General features: G+C 42.5%; 1 protein-coding gene across 1 annotated transcript in view; it reads left to right on the top strand.

Annotated features, from left to right (window-relative positions):
- The first annotated feature begins 948 nt into the window (after positions 1 to 948).
- The window catches only part of chd5 (chromodomain helicase DNA binding protein 5), an 87,631-nt gene continuing 61,302 nt past the window's right edge, over positions 949 to 27,277 (top strand). Inside the window, exons 1-2 of the mRNA XM_060852411.1 lie at positions 949 to 1,281; positions 23,860 to 24,014. Coding sequence (XP_060708394.1) covers positions 1,221 to 1,281; positions 23,860 to 24,014 — 216 coding nt within the window. The 5' untranslated portion in view covers positions 949 to 1,220. The remainder of the gene's footprint in view (positions 1,282 to 23,859; positions 24,015 to 27,277) is intronic.

Here is a 27,277-nt window from a genome sequence, read left to right as displayed (position 1 = left end):
AAGGCATGAACTTAAAGCTGAGCAAGATCAGAACAAGGAAGTACATGATCCTGCAATGGCTAAACGAGTTGCGGAATAGATTGTCAAAAAAAGCTGCAAATCAGGCAATTTGAGTTGAAATGGTAATTGGATGTTTGTCTCTAGAGAATAAAAAAGTTAGGTTGTTGAGTTCAATGGCTGTGTACCACAATTTTCTGTGTATACCATAATGCTATTTTCTAGTAATGTGGTGCAAATTCATTCTGCTAATCTCACTGACTGTATGTCAACTATGTGGAGTATTCTGGACAAAAAGCCAGTAAAGCAGAATCAAAACACTGTTGAAACTGCAACAGGCCAGGTGCCAATGTTAATGATGTTGCTTGGATATGTTTTGGAAATGATGAGTATGTATGCAGAATATATATACATATTAAGTGAAAATAATCTCCGTGAGGGTTTTCACTGACAATAAGACCCCCTACAGAAATGCATATTGCCTTGTGATTTCTGCTGTCTCATTATTTTCTAAGAATCCCCCAATGATCTGCTAAATGTCTTGGCAAAATAGTTGTTCAACCAGATCAGAGTTGAATTGGTTACAAAGCATGAGGAGTTGCACTGTGCTTTTAAAGGCAAATATTTGCAGCACCAATGTGCACTGTATGTTTTTAAACCATCTGTAAATTTGAATTTAAAAGTTGAAAGTAATTAGGGAATATTTTAACAGTAATGGAGAGAGGCACTAAAACTTCTTCCCTTCCCCCCCCCTTCACTACCAACCCCTATCCCACATAGCAGATTCCACTAGCACCAAAACCTGGTTAACCACAACCATAACTAGCAGGTTAGCGATCATTATGGGATGCATGGTTACCGGGGCGACCAGACGAGACGTCACAACTGGGCATGTGCGTTCCAATTTTTCTCTCCCCTCTTTCTGTCTTTTTTTGGATTTTTTTCAGGCGGGGGGCTGAGGAGATTTTTTTGTTGGTGTGTGGCGGCCATTTTTCCACCTCACCCTGACAAATCTGTCAATATAGCCACTCCATCCGGCTCTTGCCCTTTTCAAAAAATCCAACAAGGACTTTTCCTCCTGTCTTTTATTAATTTAAAAATATTCCTTAATTGCATTTCCTTCTTCTGGATAAAATCTTCTCCTTTCAGGATTTTATATGTGAATTTTCTGTGCTTTCCCCCCCCCCATCTCTCTTTAAAAAAATACATTAATTTAACATTCAATGATGCCGGCATCGTTTGGCAATGAGGAGGACGGGATGGAAAACGATGAGGGAGCCCCAGGTAGGTGTTGATGTAGATCTCATTAATAATAATTTTCATGCTTAAGTTGTCGGTGGAAAAAAGATGAGGAAAACCAGGCAGCAACTCCCTTTATATGTAATATACATGAGAACATATATATATTGAACAGAACCTAGAGCCTAGCAGCAAACGCCGGCAACTTCAGGATTTGGCCAAGCCGGGAGTGTCTGCAGAAAGTGTGTGACGAAGAGGAGGAGGAGCGGGAGCGGGGGCCGCGGGAAGCCGCCTTTCGGGGGCTTCTCGTCGGCTTATTTCGCAAGTTTTTCCGGTTTCCCCCCCTCCGCTCCCTTGCATCCGCCGGCGACACTTTGTGTTCGAAGCTACCCATGGCGCGGATCTGGACTGAGAAAAGGATCTGATGCATATTCATTACGAATTGTTTGGTTTTAATACTCTTGCGAGGGGGCAAAGATATTTTGAGTCGTGTCTTTCTAAACGCTTCCTAATGGGGAAAGGAGGCTGTTTAAACAGCGGAATCAAATCATTTTATTACAACGCCAAAAATAATTCGCCAAACCCTTCTAAATCCATATTTAACACCATTTGATATTCGTGGCTTAAATCCTGTACATTTAAAATCTCATTTTAAATTTCCATGTCTGTTTTCGTAATCCATTTTGATTTGTTGTATAATGGATCGTGTTTACAGATCATATCTGGACCTCTGCAGAAAACAGTACCCAGCGACCTTTGAATTACTCCCTGTAGTACACCAACCTGTGCTCTTGCTTTCTATCCACAATAACTTTGAATTAACGTCGTGTTAATCAGATGCTGCATTTTTTGCAGTGGTCAGTATAAATGCAGCATTGCCTTTCTGGATGATATTTTTTTCTTGGGATGCAAATTATTGATTCCCTAATTGTATCTCTTTTGCCATCAAAGATGACTGTTAGATTTACTGGATAGATTTTTTTTAAACTAGCTAGAGGAACTTAATATATCTCATACATTCCATGTACAGATTCTCTTTCAAGGAGGGGGTTCTAATGCCAACTGTCTCATTTGATTACCAATTATTGTATTGCATTTCTGGAGAAGTTTTTTTTCAACGGGAAAAAGTTCTGTGAGCAAACTTTTTTCATGGGGAGTGGGAGAGTTTGGGCCCGACACTGAATGATTTGATTTGTGGTTTGTTTTCTCACCCCCTCTAATCAGCTGCCCCTCATCCTCTCCCTTGACGAGAAAATGTTATTCAAAGCAGGCCTATTATGACGTCACAAAGCCGACCGCAACCTACCCTGCTTGCGGCCGGAGCCCCGCCCCCTACTTTGCCCTCCTATTGGCTCGTTGGCGAATGGCTGGCTCGGTGATTGGTCAGTCGCCGATGGCTGACAGGTTAGGTTGAGGCGTACTGACATGTAGCAATTATTTGTATCTTTTGTCTCAGCTGTTCCAGAGCATAGTGCTGCTGCTGCTCCACCCCACTGCATGGTAGGAGGCAGTGCCGGGTTGCTTCCCAAGTTTATTTTCCTGCTCTTTTTCCTGAATTCTTTCCTGCACTGAGTATGGTGACATCTCTCAAACGAGGGCAACTATTGATTTTCCCACCACCCCAATTTTTAGCATTTCACCCAAGTGATCATTCTTTAGGTGTGAATCTTGACAGTGAGTGATTTATTTTGGTGTGACCTTGTGTCATCTGTCCCATTTCATGGACGCACAATAATACCATGGGTGCTTCATACATGCATACTTTGCAGCAGAACGTGAAACAAATTTCTGATAAGTATGTGCATTGATATAGCCCCACGCAGGATCCTTCACCTCCTAAAGCAGCCAATGAAACTTTTTTGAAGTGTCACTGCTATATTTTTAAGTACACATCTAAGTTTCACAAAGAGAAATGTGATAATGAAAGTTTTTAAAAATTATTTTTGGTTGAAATATAAATATCAGTTAGGACACCAATGAAGCCACCCATTTCTTCGTTAAAAGGCTTTATTTCAATTTATGTTGCTGTTTCTCGGTAGGGCTAGAATTTATAGGTGCAGGAGAACCATCGTTTTGGGGAATGGCCCTTCAGGGATTTTGCCCAAACCGTCGATTTTCCTGCTCCCGGATGCTGCCTGACCTGCTGTGCTTTTCTAGCACCATGTTAATCTAAACTCTGATCTCCAGCATTTGCAGTACCCACTTTTGCCTAGAATTTATAAGTCTGTCTCTGCAGTTCTTTCCAACCCCACAATCCTCATATTTAATTCTATTCTGCCCTCCTGGCATCCCTAATTTTAATTGTGCCTTATTTAATAGTTTTCCAAATCCTTGAGTGCTCTCACTGCTTCAATGCATTCCTTAAATCCAAGCTTTTGGAATCTGCCTCGTGTGGCCTAATGACTAACTTTACTTCAGGTTTCTCTGAGATGTTTTATTACTTTGGGATGTTCTATTACATTAAAAGTCTTTTATACATGGAAGTTGGTGTTGAAGGGCTGCTGCCTTCACTCGTTGCAGTGTTTCATTCAGTCAAGAGGCTTGTAGGCCACTTCAGATGCTGTTTCAGAATTTCATGTCACCGTGAGACTGAAGTGATATATAGGCCCAGATTGGGTAAGGAAGACAGGTTTTTTTTCCTTTAATAAATATTGATAGATCAGAATATGCACAATATTATATTTTAATCTGTCTAGATGTTATAGTCTGGCACAGCATTCAGTGTGTAGTCTGACTGCAGACTCTATAATTTGGCAGTTGTTTCAAATGCATCCTGTCTTGTTTTGGTTGGGTACCTTGGCATCCTAAAGGCCTTGATGTTCTGCACTGGCCGATGTGTTAATGATCTTGGTTCTTGGCATTTCTTTCTTGGACTCTAAGGTTTCTTTCTACTTCATCTATGGTTATGGTACCATCTTTGTGGAGTTCTTGTCTCTGATTTAAAGTTTCCTTGAATCCCAGGAAGCTGAGAACTCCTGCGTTGGCAGGTTTAAAATTGTCCTCTTCCATTGACCTTCACTCCACACAGTCAGAGCCAGTCTCCTGCCCACCTACTCCTACCTTGATCCTGGCCTCAGCAAAAGGCAGCCCCCAACTCCATCCCTGGATCTTCAGATGGCAATCCTGTTCTCTAACCCAGCTTCACCTAAAGCGTACGCCCCACCTGTCCAAACTAGCCTAAGCCCTGAGCTAAAGGCAGCCCCATGCCCTGGCTAAATCTGGGAACATTACCTTTTGCTCCTGTGTTTACATGTTGCTTCTCCCCCTGCCTCTGTTGCTGATATGCTTGCTGCTGTGAGCCAACAAGAGGTAAGTGTAAGAGAAAGCTGGCCTGAGATTGAAGGAGGAATTCCCCAACAAATCTTTCCACTTTTTTAAAAAAAAGATGATGTTTGCCTTGTTGCCACTGAGAGTGAATTTTCCTGGGTGATTTGGGGACTTTGGTGGGCAGGTTCATCTGTTGTCCTCATATATTTAATTTTTGTTACTTGGTGTAACTTGCCACTGAGTGCCATTTGGAATAGAATGCTGATAGTTTTATCAATACGAATAATCTTAATCTGTTGAAAAAATTCTATCTTTTCTTGTACTTAACATTTTAAACATTGAAGTAAAATAAACTGTTTAAATTCTAAATTTCATCCAGACTTAAGCAGAATATATATGCTCTCCACTGGACCGTAGCTGGTTAGTTGATTAAGGAAACAACCTTAAATTTTTTTTTGTACATGGGGTTGAACTAACACAACATATAAATACAGGCGTCTCAGTGCAACTCTCAGCAGCATTCTGGGAGTTGGGTGAGTGTCGGAATTAGTGGAAAGAAATCCAGCTTTGGTTTTTCTAATGTTTTCACCCTGTAGGAATTGGTTATTGCTCTGCTAAAAGGGAAAAGCTAGCTGTTCAGTGATTATCTGGTAAGTGGTTAAGTTCTCTTTCTGTTTGCAGGGTTTAAAACAGTACAGGATTGATGGCAAGGAAAATAAATTTAAATAATTAAGTAATTTTTAAAATTAAGTGATGGCAGGATGGATAATGGGCCATGGTTATGACTTTCAGGAGTACTCTTGTGATCAGAGCAAGTGTCTATAATATGTGATTGCGACTCACTGAGCTTCAGCTGTGAATGAACTGGAGGCTGAGCTGCTGACACTGTGTGACATGCCAGGAAAGGGGAATAGTTACCTGGATATTTAGCACCAGGAGATTGCCACATCCCTTAGGATAGGACCTTTTGATTTGTTCAGTGATGAGGGATAGATGAATCTAGCTGCTGCTTGGGTCAGTACGCAGGAGCCTCACCATTGCAGTTCTCCCACAGGTTTGGAGTTGTTTCAGCTTGTTTGGTTGCGAACGGGAGATGCAGGGTGGATGAGCTAGCCAGCATGGAACCATGTTACAGGAAGCTATTTGTTTGGGGGGAGAGAAAAGGAATGTGAAGATGGTAATAGACAGTCTGGTCGGGGGATTGACACTCTTGCCTGTAAAGAACATAAGAGCTATGTTGCCTTGCCTGTGTGTTGTCAGGGTTTGAGATGCTTGCTCAGGGCTGGAGAGGAATGTGCAGTGAAAGGGTAAGATAGAAGGTGTTGTGGTCCATGTCGACGCCAATGCCATTGGTAAGACAAGGAAAGTGCTACTGCTTCATCAGTGCGTTGAACCAGGCACCATATTAGGAATGAGAACTGGAAAGGTAGTAATCTCTGGATGTGTGGCTCAAATCCGGATGTGATAGAAGTGGATGTTTGTTTGTGAAGCACTAGCTGGGGGACTGTGGGGTACTGGGGGAAGTCAGGGCTCTAAAATAGGGAAAATGGTACCTGAATTATGTTGGGACCAGTTTTAGAACAAGCCACAAACATAGTTGAGGCAAGAGATCAAATTTGATAAGGATAGTTAACCAGAGTAAAGTCTTGGAACAAACTTGCAGTAGAACTCACTTAGTCCAAAAAAAATTGAAGCATCTCTTTCTCTAGGGATGGTCGTGGAAATTCTTTGATGGCCTTCATCTTGGCGTTCCTTGGAGCCAACCTTCTATGACCAATGTTATGTCTCAAGGATAATCACCTCTGCCTTCGAATTCTGTTTTCTTTAAGTTTATTACTAGTTTTGCTTCACATAATTGTTCAAGGAGCTCTATCAACTGTACCATGTGATCTTGCCATCTTAAAATCCGAAAATGATTCTAATCTACACAGACTGGAAAAATGTAGCCAAAATGAATTATTAGAATGCTGTCAGGCTAGTTTCTTAGAATAGCATATTTTGGTATCAACCAGAGAGCAGGTTATAAAAGATATTGTATTATCCAATTCGATAGTATTTATTAATGATCCCTAAGTAAGGCAGCCTTGGGCACTAACAATCTTAATGAGTTAATTTTACATGCAGTTTGAAGGGGACAAGAGTGGGACTGAGACCAGTATTTTAAGTTCTTAATTCAGAACAATTGCGAGGGCATGAAAGCAGAGTTGGCTAAAGTGAACTGGCAAATTGAGTTAAGGGATTCAATTAGATTAGATTTCCTACAGTATGGAAACAGGCCTTTTGTCCATCAAGTCCACACCAACCCTCCAAAGAGTAACCCACCCTGACCCATTCCTCTACCCTATTCCTGAAGAAGGGCTTATGCCTGAAACATCGATTGTCCTGCTCCGTGGATGCTGCCTGACCTGCTGCACTTTTCCAGCAACACATTTTTCAGCTTTGATCTCCAGCATCTGCAGTCCTCACTTTCTCCTACCCTATATTTACTGCTGACCAACGCACCTAACGCTATGGGCAATTTCACATGGCCAATTCACCTAACCTGCACATCTTTGGATTGTGGGAGAAATTGAATTTATTGTCATGTGTACCGAGGCACAGTGGAAAGCTTTGTCTTGCGAGCAATACAGGCAGATCACAGAGTTAAGTTGCATAGATAGTAAATAATAGGTAAACAGCAGCAAAAACAAAAGCACAGGTCCAGGCGAATGTGAAGAGTTTGTGAGTCCGTTCAGTATTCTAACAACAGGGGGGTAGAAACTGTTTTGAAACCAGCTGGTGCGTGTGTTTGGGCTTCTGTACCTTCTCCCCAGTGGTGAAGGTTGTAGAAAAACATTACCAGGGTGGGATGGATCTTTGAGAATGCTGGCAGCCTTTCCTTGACAGCAGGCCTGGTAGATGAATTCTCTAGATGGGAGGTTGGCCTTTGTGATTGTCCAGGCCAAGTTCACCACTCTCTGTAACCGTCTCCAGTCTTGATGATGCAGTTGCCATACTAGGTAGTGATACATCCAGACAGAATATTCTTGATGGTGCCCATTTTCAAGTTGGCAAGGGTATTAGCTGTCATGCCAAGTTTCCTCAGTTGCCTGAGGAAGAAGAGATAATGTTGAGCTTTTGTAACCAGTGCATCCACGTGAAGAGTCCAAGAAAGCTTGTTGTGGATGACCACTCCCAGGAGCTTGACACTCCACTCATTCCACCTCTGTGCTGTTAATGTGTAATGAAACCGGAGCACCCAAGAGAAACCCACGCAGACATGGGGAGAATGTGCAAACTCCATACAGACTGTCGTCTGAGGTGGGACTCGAAGCTGGGTCCCTGGTGCTGTGAGGCAGAAATGCTAATCACTGAGCCACCGCGCAGCCCTTAAATAGGTCAATACAAATGCAATGGCAGTCACTGAAGGGATATTTCAGTGTACAAAAGAAAGATACATTCCAATGTGAACGAAAGAATTCCAAGGGGAGGACCCTATCCAAGATTAAGTGAAAAAACAGTTAAAGGTAGTTCAGTATCACTTTGAGGAAAAAAACATATCATTGTGCAAAGGTTGTTGGCAGGTTAGAAGATTAAACAGGAAATGTTTTTAAAAGCAACAAATGACCAAAAGATTGATAAAGGGAACGTTATTGTTTACTGCAAGAAGAACTGAATACAAAAGAAGTAGTTATGCTTCAGTTTGACGGGATATTGGTGAGATCACATCTGGAGCATTATACAGTATTGATCATCTTAATCATGGAAAGATGTGAATGTATTGGAATCAGTTCAGAGGTTTAGCAGAATTATAGCTGGAATGCATTCATCACCTCATTGGGAAAGGTTGGACAGGCTGAGTTTGCATCAGCTGAGATTAGAAGAATAAGAGTGACTTGATGGAAATGTATGGGATTGTGAGGGGTCTTGACAGGCTGATTGCTCTTGTGGAAAAATCTAGAACTTGAGGTCACTTGGAGGGTAGTGTGTCTTTGGACTCTTTCTCAAAAAATGGTGGAAACACACTCTGTGAATGTTTCTAAGGCAGAAGTAGATGATCCTTACGAGGATAAAAGGGTATTGGGAATGTGAAGTAATCAGATCAACTGTAATCTTATTGAATGGTAGAGCAGGCTCAAGGAGCCAAGTGGCCTACTCCTGTTCCTAATTCACATGACATCCTATGTACATCTTTCACAAACAGAACAGCATAAGACTCTGCTAATCTGTCCTACTCCTGACACCACACTATTAACTTTGTCCAATACTTTATTATTGATTCTTAGCTATCAGCATTGGTCAGGATGCTAAGTTTAACGTTTTAACTGGATCTCTATGGTGAGTTAATTGGTCCCAGTCAGGATGGTCTTTGTTGTTCATGGCTTAGCTTCAGAACCCTTGGGCTGTGTGGAGAGTAACGCTGATTCATTGGCATTGACCAGGAAACATTAAAATTCTCAAAGATCCATCTCACCCTGGCAATGCTTTTCTACAACCTCTACCATCGGGGAGAAGGTACAGAAGCCTGAACACACGCACCAGCTGGTTTTGAAACAGCTTCTACCCTACTGTTGTTAGAATACTGAATGGACTCACAAACTCTTAACATTCACCTATACCTGTGTTTTTGTTTTTGCTGCTGTTTATCTATTACTTACTTATCTATGATACTTAACTCTCTGATCTGCCTGTATTGTTCGCAAGACAAAGCTTTTCACTATGCCTCAGTACTTGTGACAATAAATTCAATTCAGTTCAATGTTGGATTGTATTCAAGCCCTGGATCATGCTTCATTGTTCAATTATATCATGAATGAACAGCACCCTAACTTTGATATTCTGGCCTTTGCTGCATATGTCTTGATAAATTTTTTTTGGTAATGATATCAGTCTCAATCACGCACATTTTATAATGACCTCAAGTATGTACAGTCTTTTAGAGAACTGAAGATCAGTTTTCCATTTGCAGTCTGATTATACTTCACAACAATCTAGCCTTAATTTTATGACCCCTTGTTCTGGCTTTCCTCTGATGGCTCCTCTTCACTCAAGTTTTAAAAACTTATGGGACAGTCTGACTGAGGAGTTTAAAATGACATGATTCGGTAGGGTTGAGATGGAGTAACTAGAGGAGCCTACTCTGTATAAACTGTCCCCATGGTACCCCTGACCTAAGCGCTGGTGTCATTTTGGTGAATTTTCACTGCACCCTCTTCAAGATTAAGACATCCTTCCTTAGGTGCTCAAAATTGAAAACAATACACCAGTTGTTGTTAATTTCTACCTATTTATATTGTAGGCCCCTTGTGATAAAGGCTAGAGAGGTTTCAGTAGTACTTTCTGAATTGGTGTACCTGAGCTCCAGCAACCCTTGGGGAGGAGGTACGTGAAAATATTGAGTGTGAACAGGGTTGGACATCATTCTGATCTGAATGACCTTCCAATATTAAAGTGGCTGGACTCAAACATAGCAACCATTGGGGAAGAAATGAGAGGGTAATCAGTCCTGTAGATCCCTGGGCCCTGGCAAGTCAAGCAGCTAATAGAGTAATTTGGTTAATGATTTCCAATAATACCTTTCCAGCATGGTGCTGCAGTTTTGGCAAGGAGTCTTCTTTAATATTTAGAGTCCACTACACTGTGCAAATCATAGTCTTCACAATTTTACTTTGCTCGGTATTATGTAGATTACAATTGGTGTGTATTTTCTTCCAGAGGTGTTACTGTTTGGATGAAATGTATTCATGCAACAACAATCATTTATATTTTTCTGGCACTTTTAACCTAAAATGTTCTGTACCAGTTTACAAGAGTGTAATCAGGTGAAGATAAAAAGTGATGTACATTTGTGGTAAAGGTAGATTTTAAAGATTGTCTTGAAGGAGGGGAGAGTAGAGAGTGAAGATGTTTTTGGAGGGATCGCCAGAGTTTAAGACCTAGGCAGCTGACGGTACAGTTGGCAAAGGGAGTGGGCAAAAGACCAGACTTTGAGGGAGATGGTTACAGAGGGTGGGACTGAAGCCCTGGAGGAGTTTTTAAAAATTAGGATCAAGATTTTAAATTTGAGGCTTTTGTTTCAATGGATAAGGTGATGGTGTTTGGATCTTCCTGTTCTACATGGCCAGGTACCTTACCATTTGTTGAAAAGTGTGGTGCTGGAGAGGCACAGCAGGTCAGGCAGCATCCAAGGAGCAGGAGAGTCAACATTCATCACGCCTTGCTGTGTGTATCTACTGCAACAAAAACAGAAATTGCTGGGAAAAACTCAGCAGGTCTGGCAGCGAGTGTGGACAATAAGCAGAATTAAAATTTTGGGTCCAGAAACATTTCTTCAGAATTGATTGTAGCTAGGAAAAGGTTGCTGAAGATGGGCTGTGTGCAGGGGGTGGAAGAAGAAAATGGCAGGTGGTGATGGAGCCCAGAGAAAGGGAGGAATAGTTGGACAGACAAAGGAATGAGTGAAGATCAGCCTGGGGAATCAACAGCTTTGAAACGGAATTATTTGTAGCTGACAGTGGGATAGTTGTGGTTGTAACTCCTGTGATGATGAGGCCTGGTGTGTGAGGGATTGTAATAGGGACATGGGAGGTGGTGCTCATGACCTAAAATTATTGAACTTGATATTGAGTCCTGAAGGCTACAGAATCCCCAGGTGAAACGCTGTTCTTCCAGCTTGTGCTGAGCTTTGATGGAGCGCTGCTGTAAGCCTGAGACAGAAACATTGGCCAGGGAACACGGCCACGTCTTGATGTGGTAGGCCACCGGAAGCTCAGGATCACAAACAGGACTGCCCAAAATCCACAAACCGTTCTGCCTGAACTGCTCGCCTGTTGTGCAAAGGTGTAGGTGTTCTGCAAAGTGATCACCCAGTCTGTGTTTTGTCTCCTCACTGTAGAGGAGACCACGTTGTCAGCACTGAATACAGTAGACGAGATTGAGTGAGGTGTAGGTACATTGTTGCTTCACCTGGAGGGTTTGTCTGGGACTTTGGATAGTGAGGAGGGAAGAAATAAATGGGCAGTGTTGCACCTTCTGCGATTACGTGGGAAGGGGCCATGGGGCTTTGGGGAGGTGTTGGAAGTGGAGGAGAAATAGACCAGAGTGTCCCAGAAGGAAAGGTCCCTGCTGAAGGCTGGGAAGGGAAGGGAAGGGAATGTGTGTGTCTCTGGAGGTGGCAGAAATGGTAGCTAATGATCCTTCAGATGGGGTGGTGAGTGAGACCGGGGAACCGTATTGATGTTGTAGAAGGGATGGGGGCCGAAGTGCAGGAGATAGGTCAGATGTGGCTGAGAGCCACAGTACTGGGGAGTACTCAGTCGAGGAAGAAGATAGACATTTCAGAGGCCCCTTGTAGAAGTTGACATCATCAAAACAGATGTGATGGAGGTGGAGAAACTGGGAGAATGGAATGGAGTCTTTCCAGGAAGCAGGGTATGAGGATGTATAGTTGAGGTAATTGTGGGAGTCGGTGCATTTGTGGTGTATATTGGTAGCCGGCCTATCCCCAGAAATGGAAATGTGTGGAGGAAGGGAAGGGAGGAGTCGGAGATGGACATGGTGAAGGTGAGAGCAGGGTGGAATTTGGAAGCGAAATTGGCAAACTTTTCCGATTCTGGATAAGAGGGAAGCAGCATTGATGATGTCATTGATATAGCAGAGAAAGAGTTGTGGGTAAGGGCCAGAGTAGGACTGGAACAACTAATGTTCTGCATTCCCCACAAAGAGACGGATATAACTGGAGCACGTTGGGTACCCATGGCCAACCCTCTGACCTGGAGAAAGTGAAAGGAGTTGTTGTTCAAAGTGAGTGCCCAGGTGGGGGAGGGTGGTAACAGACAGGGACGGTTCAGGCCATCTTTTCCAGAGACCCCTGAGACCATGTGAAGGAATTGCATGTCTATGATAAACAGGAGGTGCCTGGAGCCTGCAAACTGGAAATTCTGAATCAGATGGAAATGATCGGAAGAATGGTGGATGGAGGGGGGAAGAGACTGGACAAGGGGAGACAGTATTGAGCTGAGGGAGGAAGAGATAAGTTCTTTGGGCAGTTGCTGGCATAAACAATGGGTCTGCCCAGGAAGACCTATTTGTGGATTTTGGGAAGGATGTCGAAGAGGGCAGAGTGGGGTTGGAGGACTATCAGCTTGGAGACAGTGGGGCTAGGGAGATGACCAGATGATATGAGACATTGTGGACAATAGCCTCATGTGGAATTCATTGCCACGGAGCGCAGTGGAGGCCGGGATGTTAAATATCTTCAAGGCAGCGATTGATAAATTCTTGATCTCACAAGGAATTAAGGGTTACGGGGAGAGCGTGGGTGTGGAGTTGAAACGCCCATCAGCCATGATTAAATGGCGAAATTGTCTCGATGGGCCAAATGGCCTTACTTCCACTCCTGTGTCTTATGGTCTTATGTTCCATGGTGGGGCTGTGGGCCGAGGGGAGATAGGAAGAGGTGTCCGAGACCTGGTGCTCAGCCTCCCTGCTATTTCTGCCACCTCCAGCAGGATGCCGTCACCATACACACATTCCCCTTTCTTCTCCTCCAGGAAACCCTGGCCCATTCCTCCTTCACTCCCAGCACCATTTCACATCCCCATGGCACATCCTATACAATCCAAACAGGTATAACACCACCCTGTTTACTTCCTCCCTCAGAACCCTCCAGGTGAAACGGTGGGTTACCTGTGTGCCATGCAATCTAATCTGCTATGTTCGCCACTCACAATGTGGTCCCCTCTACATTGGGGAGATGAAACTCAGACTGGCAGCTGCTTTGCAGAACGCCTACATCCTGTCAGTAAGAATGAGTGAGCTTCCTGCCACTTCAGCACACCTCTATGTTCCCTGGCCAACATCTCTGGTTCAGGCCTGCTACAGTGCTCCAGTGAAACTCAGTGCAAGCTGGAAGCGCAGCATCTCATTTTTCACTTGGGGATTCTGCAGCCTTTGGGACGCTGTCAGGTTAGGCCCTGAGCACCACCTCTCATTTGTTCACCCCAAGCCCTGACACTCGGCCTTGTCATCACATGGGCTGTGACTACAGCCATCCCATTGTCAGCTACGAATGCTACCAGTTAACGGCTGTTGATTTCTCCAGGCTGACCTTTACCCATTCCTTTGTTTGTCCAACTGTTCTCTCTCTCTCTGGGCTCATCCCCACCTATTGTTTACTCCTTCCCACCTTTAGGATAATCCTAGCTACAATCAGCTCAGAACAAGGGTCACTAGAACCGAAATGTTAACTCTGCTTACTCCAGAGATGCTGCCAGAATTGCTGAGTTTTCCCAGCAATGTCTGTTTTTGTTTCTGGTTTCCAGCATCCGCAGTTTTTTTTCTTGTGTATATCGACTGAACTGTTAGAGGAGATAAGTTAAATATTTAGTTGAAGCTTCAGCTACCTCAGTTAACAAGTTCCCATAGTTGCCTTTGAGATTTTCTTTGGATATGGCATGGCAATGTGCCCTGACTGTTTAGTTGACATGCAAATTCTGGCTCCAGACAAACACAAAGTCACAACACTTGCAAGGAGATGTGAGGTTCTTGTTGCTTTTCCAGTTGTACTGAGAGTGAGGTGTGAAACTCTACTGAGTCTGCTTAGTCTTTTTTTTCACACACAGATTGGAAGATGTTCAATTAGCAACTCCCAAAACACAATCTCTAATAAGAATTTAGTATTGTTTGAGCCAGCCACAGGCAAGAACACTGCAGTGCATACGTTGGCCTTCTGAAGTGCTGTGACAAATTCAGATTTGACTCCTGAAATTACCGGTTACCCCCAGCACTATTTTCTGTCCTAAAGCAGTCAGAACTTGTTGGGTGGTCTGAGGACCCTTGTTTAACATGGCTGTTATTCATGTGTGAAGCTGTGCAGGCTGTTTGACCAGATGGGCATTGTAACAGAGCAAAGACCTTCCACATGGCATCCTTTCACCTATAACTGTCTGTCAGGATAGTCAGTGGGAGATGGAACCTGGCTCGAAATCTTTTTAGCTGAAAATGTGTTGCTGGTTAAAGTGCAGCAGGTCAGGCAGCATCCAAGGAACAGAAAATTCGACATTTCGGGCAAAAGCCCATTCCTGACGAAGGGCTTTTGCCCGAAATGTCGAATTTTCTGTTCCTTGGATGCTGCCTGACCTGCTGCGCTTTAACCAGCAACACATTTTCAGCTCTGATCTCCAGCATCTGCAGACCTCACTTTTTACTCTAAATCTTTTTACCTTCATTCTCTCGTCACCAGTCCATATCACACGAGCATTAAAACTAAATACAGTAATCCTCCTATCCATGGCTGAGATCAGCTAACTCAGAACAAATGAGAAATTTGAGACTGAGGTGTATTTTGCCTGTGTAATCCAGCTCCTTTGTAACCTTAAATGGCTACGTTTGTGGTCCAGTTGTTTGCTGTTTTGCCTCGAAGTCAGGTAGGTGTGCTTTTACCTCTCCATCCTGAAGACTTGAGAAGAAAATCTAAACTGGTACTCCAATATCTGAGGGAATGGAGCATCAGCAGAAATGCTCCTTTCAAAGGTGCCTTTAAACTGAAGTTATGTCTGTCCTCCCAGTCAGATGGAGAAGATGTATTATTTGAAAGTGAGCAAGGGAATTGTCTCTGGTGTTCTGGTTAATATTTATTCCTTGACCACTGTGACTGGGACAAAGTTAAAAATCACACAGCACCAGGTTATAGTCCAATAGGTATATTTTGGAGCATTGCTCCTTCTCCATAACCACCTGATGAAGGAGCGTCGCTCCAAAAGCTAGTGTTTCCAAATAAACCTGTTGGGCTATAACTGGGTGTTGTGTGATTTTTAACTTTGTACACCCAAGTCCAACACCAGCATCTCCAAATCATCACTAGGACAGCTGTCTGGACATTATCATGTTAGTGCAGGTTTGCTGCATACTCTCAGCTGCCGCGTTTCCTGCAACATGACCACTGTTATTAGCGTCAGTGTCCATTATCTCTACGATAAATTTCTGCCGTGAACCTTTGAGGGAACAGTCTCATATTTGACCTGCAGGCCTTTTTTGTGTGTGAGATCTGGGGTATAAGATGTACTTATGTTTTACCATGATTCATGAAGGAAGTTTATATGTAGCATTTGAGGGCAGGGGAGGCCATTCAGCCCTTTGAGCTTACGCAGGCATTCAGTGAGATCATGGTTGATCTGTTTACTGTCTCAACTACACTTTCCTGTCTGCCCCTATCCTTTTGGACTCCCTTCTCTCTCAAAAATCTATCTAGCTCAGCATTTAATAACTTCAGTAACCAGCTATCATTGCATTAAAAATCCTTCCCATCGAAAGGATGTTGTGAAACTTGAAAGGGTTGAGAAAAGATTGGAGGAATTGAGCTACAGGGAGAGGCTGAATAGGCTGGGGTTGATTTCCCTGGAGTGTCGGAGGCTGAGGGGTGACCTTATAGAGATTTCTAAAATCATGAGGGGCATGGGTAGCGTAAATAGGCAAAGTCTTTTCCCTGGGTGGGAGAGTCCAGAACTAGAGGGTGAGAGGGGAAAGGTTTAAAAGGGACCTAAGGGGCAACCTTTTTCCTGCAGAGGGTGGTACGTGTATGGAATGAGTTGCCAGAGGAAGTGGTGGATGCTATTACAATTACAGAATTTAAAAGGCATTTGGATGGGTATATGACTAGGAAGGGTTTAGAGGGATATGGGCCATCTGCTGGCAAATGGATTGAGTTGGGATGTCTGGTTGGCATGGGCAAGTTGGACTGAAGCGTCTGTTTCCATGCTGTACATGTATATGACTAACATCCCTTTGAGAGAGGAATGAAAAACTCCCATTCTTAAATACCTTGACCTGCCAGCGTTAACTTGCCTACATTGAATTTAGACTGAACCTGGGAATAACTGCCTCCTGATGCACTATCCTCAGCAAAGCCTCAATTGATCATGAGCCCACTTGTCACTCCTTTCCCATGCAATATAAATTGTTGTTCCCCATGAAATTTGTATTCCTAAGAGTGTCCTGGTGAGCACAAAGCAATCAGTTCAGCTTGTCCAAAAGGGAAGACAGTATTGTAGTGGTCATGTTGCATGGCTAGGAATCCAGAGGGCCAGGCTAATGCACTGGGGACATTGGTTCAAATCCCACTAGTCATATTTAAATTCAATGACAGCCAGTCTTACTACTAGTGACCATAGAGCTAACATTGATTATTGCTGAAACCCATCTGACTCAGTGGATGATCTTGGGGACAGGAAGTCAGCCATCCTTACTTGGTCTGGCCTACATGTGATTCCAGACACACAGCAATGGGAATGACTCTTGAGAAATGGGCAATAGTCACCCTGTGAGTCTCTGCTCACATCTCATGAAATAACTTTTGTTTTTAACAAGTGTCTCTTTTACCACAACATTCTTATCCTATGTCTCTTTGTTTTAGTCACCTCAACAAGACGGTACATTCTCATCATATTCACCCTGTCAAGTCCCCTCAGGATCTTGTGTATTTCAATTAAGTTACCTCTCATTTTTCTAATCTCCAATGAGTATTAGTCCAATTTGGCCTACATTTTCTTCGTAAGATGTGGTCTTCGACCCAGGAATGAGTCAAGTGAACCTTCTGTGAACTGCTCCTATAATTCTACAGTTATCAATAATTTTAATGAGATTGTTCAGTTGTATTAAGTCCCACCTCTGGAGCAGGGGGGACTTGAATCCAGGATTCTGCCTCAAATGTAGGGAAATATGGCATCCTTGTGATTTATGACCTGATGACAGAAGAGCTCTAATTCTTTCAAATAATGAGACCAAAACTCGACATAATGCTCCAGTTGCTGTCTCACTAAGGCATTATAGAACTGCAGTGAATCTTTCCCTATCCATCCGAAGTGAGACTCCTAACTGTTTGCTGACCTAGATTGGTTCCTTGTCTGGCAAGGTCTTAATTCTCTTGAGAATTTAAAAGAAATAGATTAAATGCTGGATGGGTTGGGAAAAAGAAAATACAGGGCTTTTGGAGGGAGGAAGCAGCAAAGTCAAATTATTTCAATAGTTTTACCAAAGAACTGGTACACTTGTGATAGACCATATAGCCTCCTTTGCAAAATCAGTGTGTAATTCACCCTCCTCTCAAACCCATCCATGGCATTGCCCCATCCTACCTCTATAATTGCCTCCCCCCCTCAAACCTTCCACGATCTCTGAACTGCTCCAATTTTAAGGAGATTTTAATTGCCTTCCCATTGGTAGCCACATCTGCAGCTATCTGCCTGAACCCATTTGCCTTTCCTCTAATCCCAGCATTTTAAATCTGAGGATTTGGTCACCTGTTCTAACATCTGGTAGGACTTGATGTCAAATTGTTTTTGATAACGGTCCCATGAAATGCCTTGGGTGGGATGTTTTCCTATGGAAATGTGCTACTTAGTGCAAATTATTGTTTCAGGTGCCATGCTGTGCTTGTGAATTCTGTCACTGTCATTCTGCTGCATTTCAGCAAGGAATGTTTGCAACGTTTTCATGACATTGACAGAGAAAATGTGAATACCTCGAGCAGCCTCATCCCACACATGATCTGCTTCTCACCCTTCCACACTTTGACTGATGTGATGTGTGTTTACAATGTCTTTTTGCATGTGCATTTTGTCAAGTTCCCAGTGTAGAGTTTTCAAATTTCAAAGTAGACTCCAACCCTCTGTGAAGGCAATGCCTCATGATGTTGTACATTATTTTCAGAAGTGGGATTGGAGGGCAGTTCCCCTGTCTCTCCACACTTAGATCAGTATCTAGGTTGAGACAGTAATTCCATTACAGCATTTTTATCTTTGCACAAGAGGAATAATAAATTGTACATCAGAGTGACAGTTTGCTGACTGAATCTCATTTGCTGTCCTCTGACCATGAGCTATTCTGCACTATGACTCTTCTTTCTAACCTGACACAGGATCATTAGTACAGCAGATTTTTTTTTCTGTTTCATTATGGCTCTTTCAAAAGTTTTAAATGCTCCCAAATTGTATGGCACCTGGAGGCACCAGCACTGTTGACAAATGCTCCCTCGCAGGTCATGGGCAGCCTGAGTCTGTACAGAGAGTGGTGATGGGCTGCCCAATATCTGAAGGCACAGCGCTCACTTACTCCCATACATGCATCCCCGACCCATACCGTCTGCCAGTGACTTTATTGGTTTTAATGCAGTTATGTTTTTAATAATGACTGTCAACAGGAGAGACTGAAATGAACACTCTACCCCATGGATTATGACCATGAGCTGGAATCCAGGCTTAGTTCTAATTCATCCTACAAAAGTATTTCATTGGCCAGTTACTCTTCGGAGGGTTGGTGTGGACTTGTGGGGCTGAAGGGCCTGTTTCCACACTGTAGGGAATCTAATCTAAACTGATTTGCGAGGTATTTAAAAATGTTAATTGTTTCTATCTTTAATACTGACCACCTAAGTTTCTCTTTTCTTCTTCAGTTTCAGCTTTTATCTTCTTTCTCAACCTCTTGCTTTTTACCTTTTCTCCTTTGCACGCTTCTATTTCCTTCTGCCCCACACAATGCCCAAGTGCCCACTCTGCTGTCTCTCTGGAACATGGTTGGATGTGCCTTGCCCTTTGCTCTCCTTATTGGTCAGTTTGTTTTCTTGTGTTCATTTGGAACATTGATCATTGGTCAAACCAACTTTGATGATTGCCCTCTTGTCGACTTGCTGGTGTTTCTCTGTCAGTGATGTCTGCTTCTGTTTAACTATGTTACAGACTATTCCAGCAGGTTAATCAGGCAAGGAAAACCCATCCAACAATCAAAACACACTCTTACTTTCTGACTCAATCTTTTATCAACAGGCTCAAAGTAGGCTTGCTTGCAGAGAGACCTTTTTAATCAGCCTGTTTGGGAATTTTATTACATACCAGTGGAGCAGGTGAGACTTGACCTGCTGGTTCGGAGGTAGGAACTTTTATCACTGTGCCACAACAGCCTGTATTTTCGAATAAACCTGTTCAGAGATGTTATTACATACCTCTGGAGACATGAACATGAACCATGAACGGGGGCCTCCTGGTGCAGGGGTAAGGACACTACCAATGCACCACAACAGCCCTTCATTTACTGTGAATAATGGGATCATTATAACCAATTGCTAGCATTGAATCCTCACTTTATATTTACCAGTTAGTCAGTTAGCCACACCTGGATTCTAAATTAGCCACATGTGGTTCGATGCACTGGACGGTAGTGAAATGGAGGAGAAATGTCCATCACAGTAAGATGAAGCCCATGCTGATAGTTGCAGATGATTCCTAGGTATGTTGCTAAGTGAATCATTGATGTTATAGTCCAGTTACAAAATAGCTTGTCATCACAGTACTCCATCAGTAAATGGCTGCCTGCATCACTCTGACCTTGAGCTAGGTACCGTCTTCTGCTGTTGACAACCCAATGGCCTGAGTCATGTTGTTCTGTTGATGTTCTCTCCCGTCCTTCATCCTATCAGACCATGCTGCATTTTTTTTTTGTGTGGATTTCTTGAGGATTTTGAGCTTCCAGTTAGAATTAAACAAAGAATGACTGAGCACTCTGCATCTGGAAAATCTAGTTAAGTATCAGGTTTGTGTTCTGATAGTGGAAAAGCTTCAGCAAAATCAATAATCATAGTGCAGCCTTGAGCAGCAGAGATTGCTGGGGATAGTCGATCAATTTTTGGGTCATAAATCATTCAAGGGGTCATCCAGTTGGAAGTGAGAAAGAACTTTACTCCTCACATTGGAAATATAGCTTAAAACAATAAAGGATTTGTCCAAAAAAAGTATAAAAATGAATATTAACTTTTGTGTATGACATTGAAGGAATTGATTTAAAAATATCAATTGTACACAGCTCGTAACAATGAATTTTTCCATGTAGGAGCTATGTTAATGAGGGCTAACTAAAATACATTGTACCTACACTGGGCATGCTTGATGGGACAGTTTCAGTAGAGCTTTACTCTGCATTTAACCCATGCTGTTTCCTCATCATGAATGAGTCAATGTAGAGGCTGCTTTACTTTTTAACTTATCCAGTGCCAAGCTGTGAGTATTGGAGACTGTTAATGGATACCCTGGTGTGGTGTGGAAGGTGGGGCACGGATCATTTTTGAACGCTGCCAACTCTCACTTTTGAAGAAAGCAATCTACTGTAAGACATGTGACGTAATGTACACTGACTTACAATGTTTTGAATATGAGCACCATCTTCTATCATGGTATTGAATCCAAGCACCTTGGTTGAACTGCAGCCTGTAACTTGCTCTCTGTAACACTTAGTTATATAATGTGCACTGTTGATCATTTATCTCAACAAAGGATAACTGTAGCAAAAATAAACTGCAAAAGCAATGTATAGAATGACTTCTCTTTCTGATTAGATTAGGCTATGGTCTGGGTTTGTACAATGGACAGATTTATGGTTTTACCTTCCCTTTCATGTTTGCAATGTAAGTCAAGTTAATGTTGTAATATAGCTAATCTTGCACAGCAAACTTCCACAAACAGTAGTATAATAACAACCTGTAATAAGAAACTGTTGTAGCGATGTTGGCTGAGGGATATAAAATGACCAGAACACTAAGGAGAACTCCTTTTTCTTCAAGAAGTCTGTTGCATCCCTCTGAAAGGGCAGACAGGGCCTTGATTTAACGCTGCAATGATGAAGAACACATGGCCTCCTAGTTTACTCAGAGTTAAGAATATTTTTAATCAACCTGATTAGATATGTCTGGAGGAGGTGGGACTTGATCCCGGGTTATCTGGCCCAGACAGGACATTGTATGGAGAACTACCAGCATGCCGCAAGGACGTGTGGTATCTTAACCATGCAGGACAGTAGGGTCTGTAGGCAGTCAGCTCATCTTTGCCAGGCTTCACTGGGCTATCATTAAAATAATCAAATCAGGCTATATTTTAATGTGATAAAGTTGTTGTTTATTGTCTGTTCATATTGCTGCAAAGAGTCGTTTGACCACCACCTGTTGTGGTCCTTAACTTTCACTCTGCAATGAAAAGTTTGTATTTAGAAAGTAAATAAAGCTCACATTTGTACAGCACATTTTGTGACTTCAGGATGTCTCAAAGCTGGATGCAACAAATGAATACTTTTGAAAAGCAGACACTGTTGCAGTGTCGGAAATGTATTGGGTTGCTCTTTCTTACAAGAGTTAATCTTCAGTCAGCCACATAGCTTGTGCTTCTGGTGGGATGGAAGCCAGACAGAGTGGAGGTTTCAGCCTTGATTCCAGAAAGGACAGTTATGAATCCTGAAGTTTTACAACAATTATGTGGCTTTAATCATTTTTCTTCATACCTGCTCACATGTGACAGATTATTGAAATTGGAAATTTCAAAGCACCGAAACAAGTGGTGGCAATGGACATCAGACATTACACACTCATTGTTCACCTAAGGACAGCAGAAATTGCAAGGAGGGATGTACTATAACCATATTAGCTTAGAGTAAGGACATGTTCTTTGAGGAGGTAACTGTACCTGTGCCTGAGGATAAAAGAGATGATATCATTTGGTTAGGTGACAAGAAATTTGTTAAAGTTACACATGTGAAGATTTTAACAAAGATTACTACCCAGATAATTTAATGACAGCTAAATCTGCTGGGCCTGTTAAATCAAGTGGGAAAAGCGCTGTCTGGGTTCCACTGATTAAAGGGACATTTCATAAGAGTCTATTCTGGGTTCCTCACTGTTCCTCATGGAGTTGGAGAAGAATAAGCATTAACTCTGCTGTTCACGTTAATATATTCAAGAGGTAAATTTGGCTAATATTTGATCTGGTTTTTGTGGTTAACAGTTATAATTCTTCAATTTAAAAAAAACATTCTGCTGCAGTTTTCTGTCCTAAATCCTTGTCTGTCAGGCTTGGGAGTAAGTCAGAAGGCTGTACAACTGTTGGAGATCTCTGCATTCCTCCAATCCTACAACCATTTGGATCTCTGCTGGTCCAATCCTGGCCACTTTCAGCTGCTTAAGCCCTATCTACTGGACGTGCCACCATAGTCCTCTCCACTTCTCCACTCATCTAAAGGCACTCTTTAGGACCTATCTCCATAAAAGGAAGCCCGATCAGCCCCTGGTGGAGAAAGGAATAAGCAGAAGATTATCCCCTTAGGAATTGCTGGCAATTTATTTTAAAGAGATGAACTTTTTAAATGACAAATGGAATAACTGAAGGACGAAGATTTTGCATTTTAACAATGCTATTGAACCAAACTAAAATCGAACATTGACCAAATATTTCATTTAACAGGCACCTTGTATAAAGAGAAGGTATTTTTGCATCAATTAATGAATAGAATTGAAATATGATGTACAAAATGTTTTAGCTTTATGCCATAACTGTGGGAGATGTTTAGCAATGCTAGGTTAGATCTCACCTTGTTCCCAGCTCTCCAGCAGAGTCACCCCTCTCTTCCTTGCCAGATAGAATCCTGAAATCGCTCCACTCAGTCTGTGTATTTCAGAAATGACTTTCACTAGCAAAACCCACCTCAGTAACATCTTGTTCCCTGCATCTCTATTACTCCTGTTCCCCTTTTGTTTTGAACAGAAAATTAACTTTTTTACAAACATTTCCCTTAGTTAACACGAGAGCAGTTCACGTTGCTCCTCACAGCATTAGTTTCCAGACAGCAGTGATTCTTTCTGTTGCTCTCTCTCTGTGCATCTGTGTGTGTCTCCAAAAGCAGCTGTCCCTTCTGTTTGTCCTGGTGTTAAAATTGTCACTTGTGTTTCAATATATTTCAGAATGACTTTCTTTCACCATGGTAACTAGATCTCGTGGGCCAGTTTCTGGGTGGAGGTTTAGCAACACCACCATTTCCCCCATACCATGGATATTTGTAAATTGAGAGACATATTAAAACATAGCTGTCTTGTAAAGTCTCACATTTATAACAGTATGCTAATAGAATTAAATGGAGAATCATGGGTAAAAGCTTGTATGGAGCATGATCATTGAGATACTAATTGAGTCAAGTGACTTCTGTAATGTGTGCATTTTTTTTTATAACTTTCTAATCTTTTGCTCATGTTCTCATTTTTCCATTTTATATGATTATGCTCCTGTAAAATTCATGGGATATTTTGCTGCTATAGAAGTGCTGTATAAATGCAAGTTGTTTGTGATCAGCAATATGTTTGAAATATTTTTGTCCTTTTGTTGAATTGTTCTGTCTTTGTAGGCCAGGATATTGTTTTTGTACTTTGTGAGAGACTGTGGTCTGTAATTGGTAACTGATACACACATCATCATTGTCTTAACAAAATTATTTTCATGTCTTTCCTCTGTGGAATCCAGACTAACGCAATTTAGCCCTTGGTTGAACCCTGAAAGCCTGTCTTGATTTTCACAGAGGAAGAGGAGGAAGAAGAGGAGGAGGAGGAGGAGGAAGAAGAATGTCGTGAGGTAATGTTTTCTGAAGAAGAGCCAGCCAAAGTGAAGAAAAAAAGGAAACCACGGAAACAGAAAGAGAACAAGACGCCCAAAATGAAGAAGCGAAAGAAAGAGGTAATAAATGTGGGGGTGATCTTCAGATGAAGACACTGAGAGAGAAAGTTGGACTCTGAGGCAGTTCGGGGAAAAAAAAAAGAGGATTGCAGCCAAAATGAAATTGGGCGATGAAGGAGAAATTGCAGTGAGGCCAGGGGTAATTGGGGGATCTGGGTGAGAAATTTGTTCTTATTCATTCATTGGATGAGGGCATCGCTGACTAGTCCAGCATTTATTACCCATCCCTAATTGCCCAGAAGGAAGTTAAGAGTTAACCACCAGATCTTTATTGGTTTGGTACTTTTTTGTGAGCACAGCATAGATCACAGGGTGGTACCTCAAGTGTTTACAGTTGTGAAAGGATGGGCAGGACAGGTGGGCTCAGACTGCTTCTAGGTGAGGGGATCAAAAGCAGGTCACAGCAGAGACCCGGTTCAGAAGAGATGGAAGGTAAAATTGCTCCTCTCTCAATTGAGAGGTTGCGGAGTTCAATCCTGCTTCATCCACGAAATATTATTTGGCATTCGATTGATGGGGAGGTTGCTACGGGGTTGGAAACGAGACATTGCTTATTTGGAAGGTGAAAGTCAGGGTTTGAGTGATGTGTTGCCATGTTGCAACTACTATTTATTGAGGGTGTCGCTGTGAGGTAATATGTTCCAGGTTAAAATCCTGGAAGTGATGGTATCAGCCACGAGAATACAGTTGTCTTATTGTTACAGAAACTGCACAAATTCTGATTTTTAAGAAGCTGGTCTTGGCCAAAGGCAAGATACCTTTCATTGAGAATATATTCGCACTTCTCTGTCATGTCCTTCCCGAGATACTTGCCAACTAACCACTGTCTAAGAAAGAAAGCTTTGCATTTATATAGTGCCTTTTATGACCTTGAGACAGCCCAAAGCATTTTACTGCTAAGGAAAATACTTTCCAAGTGCAGACTTTGTGTTCTCACAAACAGCAGTGAAATAAAAGGCTGGATATTGAATAATAATATTGCCTGGAGAGGGATAAATATTGGCTGGGGATTTGGGTAGTCCACTTGAGAAGCCTGAGAGGGGCCTCCAATTAATGTCCCATTGGAGGGTCACCACCTTTGACAGAGAAGCATTCCCTTGGTACTGCACTGGGACTGTGCCCTCTGTTGGATGTTCCTGGGCTTGAGCTCACAATCTTTTGATTGTGGCAAGTGCGCTCCCCACTGAACCCTGACTGGCTCAGCCTAGTGCAAGGGCTGCCTTACGAATCACAAATTGGCGTTGGGACAATCTGAGCGATTTCCTCCAGCTGCTGGCTCTCCTTTTTACAGCAGTTGAAAATTGGCCCAGTTATGTGAAGTTTAATTCAACTCAGAGGCTGGTTTAAAAATATATATTCCTCAATTCCCCTCTTAAAAAACCTGATCTTTACCTTAAAAGTGTGCTGCCTGGTTATTGAGCACTCTGCTTAGTGGGAAATCTTCTCCCTATCTACGCTGTCTGTGCCCTTCATACTTTGCACACCTCAATCAGGATCCCCCTCCGTCTTTGCTGCTCTGAAGAAAAACAATCCCAGCCTATCCACTCTCCTTTTAGAGGTGAATTGCTCCAGCAGGCAACGTCCTCGTGAACCTCCTCTGCATGCTCCACAGGGTCATCACATCCTTCCTATACTGTGGCAACCAGAACTGCGCACACTACTCCAAATGTGGTCTACCGTATGTTATATGTAGCTCTATGGTAACCTTATTGCTGGGACAGTTGCTGATACGTTGAACAGTAGATGAAGATACTGAGGCTTTTTCATAATCTCGAATCATTTCCATTCTGGTGAATTTCCCCATTTGTTTAAAAATTAGTTGAGGGATATTTCAGCAATACTTGATTTTCAGGAACAAGCCATTTGTTTGTGAAAGCTGGTGTTTCTCCCTGACCTTGCCATAAGAGAGTATTTTCTTTTTGCCTTGTCCTTTTCTGAAGACGCTATTGCCATAGGGCAGGCTTTAAGAGTTGTTTCTTGACACATTGACCTGACAAATGTAGAGTATTGGTAAGTTACAACTACAGGAGATGCCCAACTATTCCTATCCTTTAGACATGATCCAGGGAAGCCAGAGATGTTTATAACAGACCTGGCTGAAATCTTGTCTCATTGCAGAGATGTTGAGGGCCGTTTCCTCTCCCCAGCACTGTAACTTCCCCATCCCTACAATAGTCCAGGAACTCTGCTAACTCTAATTTTCACCTATTGCACATCCTCAACATTTAAATGTATTTTTTTTCTAATTAACTTGTTCAGAGTTGTTATACACCTATGGGACGGCTGGGACTTGAACCCGGGCCTTCTGGTAAGGATATTTCAAGAGCCATCTTGACATTAATTGTTTCACCATTGAGCATGTTACTTCCAGTTGATGAGGTCCTAAGCTCTGGAATTACCGTGTTAAACGTCCACCCCTGTCTCCCAGCAAAAATAGCTGCTTAACACCAAGCTGTCAGTCACCTGCCTTGTTATCTGAGTGTGAAATTATTTCACCGACACAGCACTATAAGAAATTAATATCCAACTGGACATTTGCTAATCAACCTTTTCAGAGTTACTATTACATACATCTGGAAGAGGTGGGACGTGGATCTGGCCCTCCTAGCTCAGAGGCATAGATACTACATTGGTGCTACATGAGCCTGATAAGATCTGATTGGATAGTTCACGTTTAAATGCAAATCAGTGCCAAACAATATTTGGCATAAGTGAGGTCATGTGACTTTTATTCCTCCAGTTTCCCAGCCCACCCATTCAGAGTGCTGTATACATGAATTCCTGGTTGTGACATTACAAACTCAACAAAAACCTGCTTCATATTAGAGTCTGAAAAAGGAGCAGATAGAGACCATTTGGCCCTGTTGGGCCTGCTCCGATGTTCAATGTGTTCATGGGTGATATGAATTTCACATTCCTACCTACCCCTGATATCCCTCGATTCCCCTGCATAACCAGAATCTCTCCACCTCTCTTAAACATATTCGGTAACCCACCAACCTGAGTTAATGTCCCAAGGTGTCTCAGTTTCCTCTGAGGAAAGAATTTCCTTCATCTCTGTCCTAAAGGAGAGCACCTACTTTTAAAATGGGGCCCCCTAAGTGCTGGACTGACAGACAGGAGAAAGCATCCTTCCCACATCCACCTTGTCAAGACCATTCAGGATCATACATGCTTCTATCAAATCACCTCCTGTCCTTTCAAACACCAGTAGAAACAAGCCCAGCTTGCTAACTTAACCTTGCAAGGCTATCCACTCCTTC

The sequence above is a fragment of the Hemiscyllium ocellatum genome, chromosome 37 (genome assembly GCF_020745735.1).
Source record: "Hemiscyllium ocellatum isolate sHemOce1 chromosome 37, sHemOce1.pat.X.cur, whole genome shotgun sequence".
NCBI classification, from domain to species: Eukaryota; Metazoa; Chordata; class Chondrichthyes; order Orectolobiformes; family Hemiscylliidae; genus Hemiscyllium; species Hemiscyllium ocellatum.
Note: the sequence above shows the minus strand (reverse complement) of the source record. Positions and strands in the feature narration are given on the sequence as shown.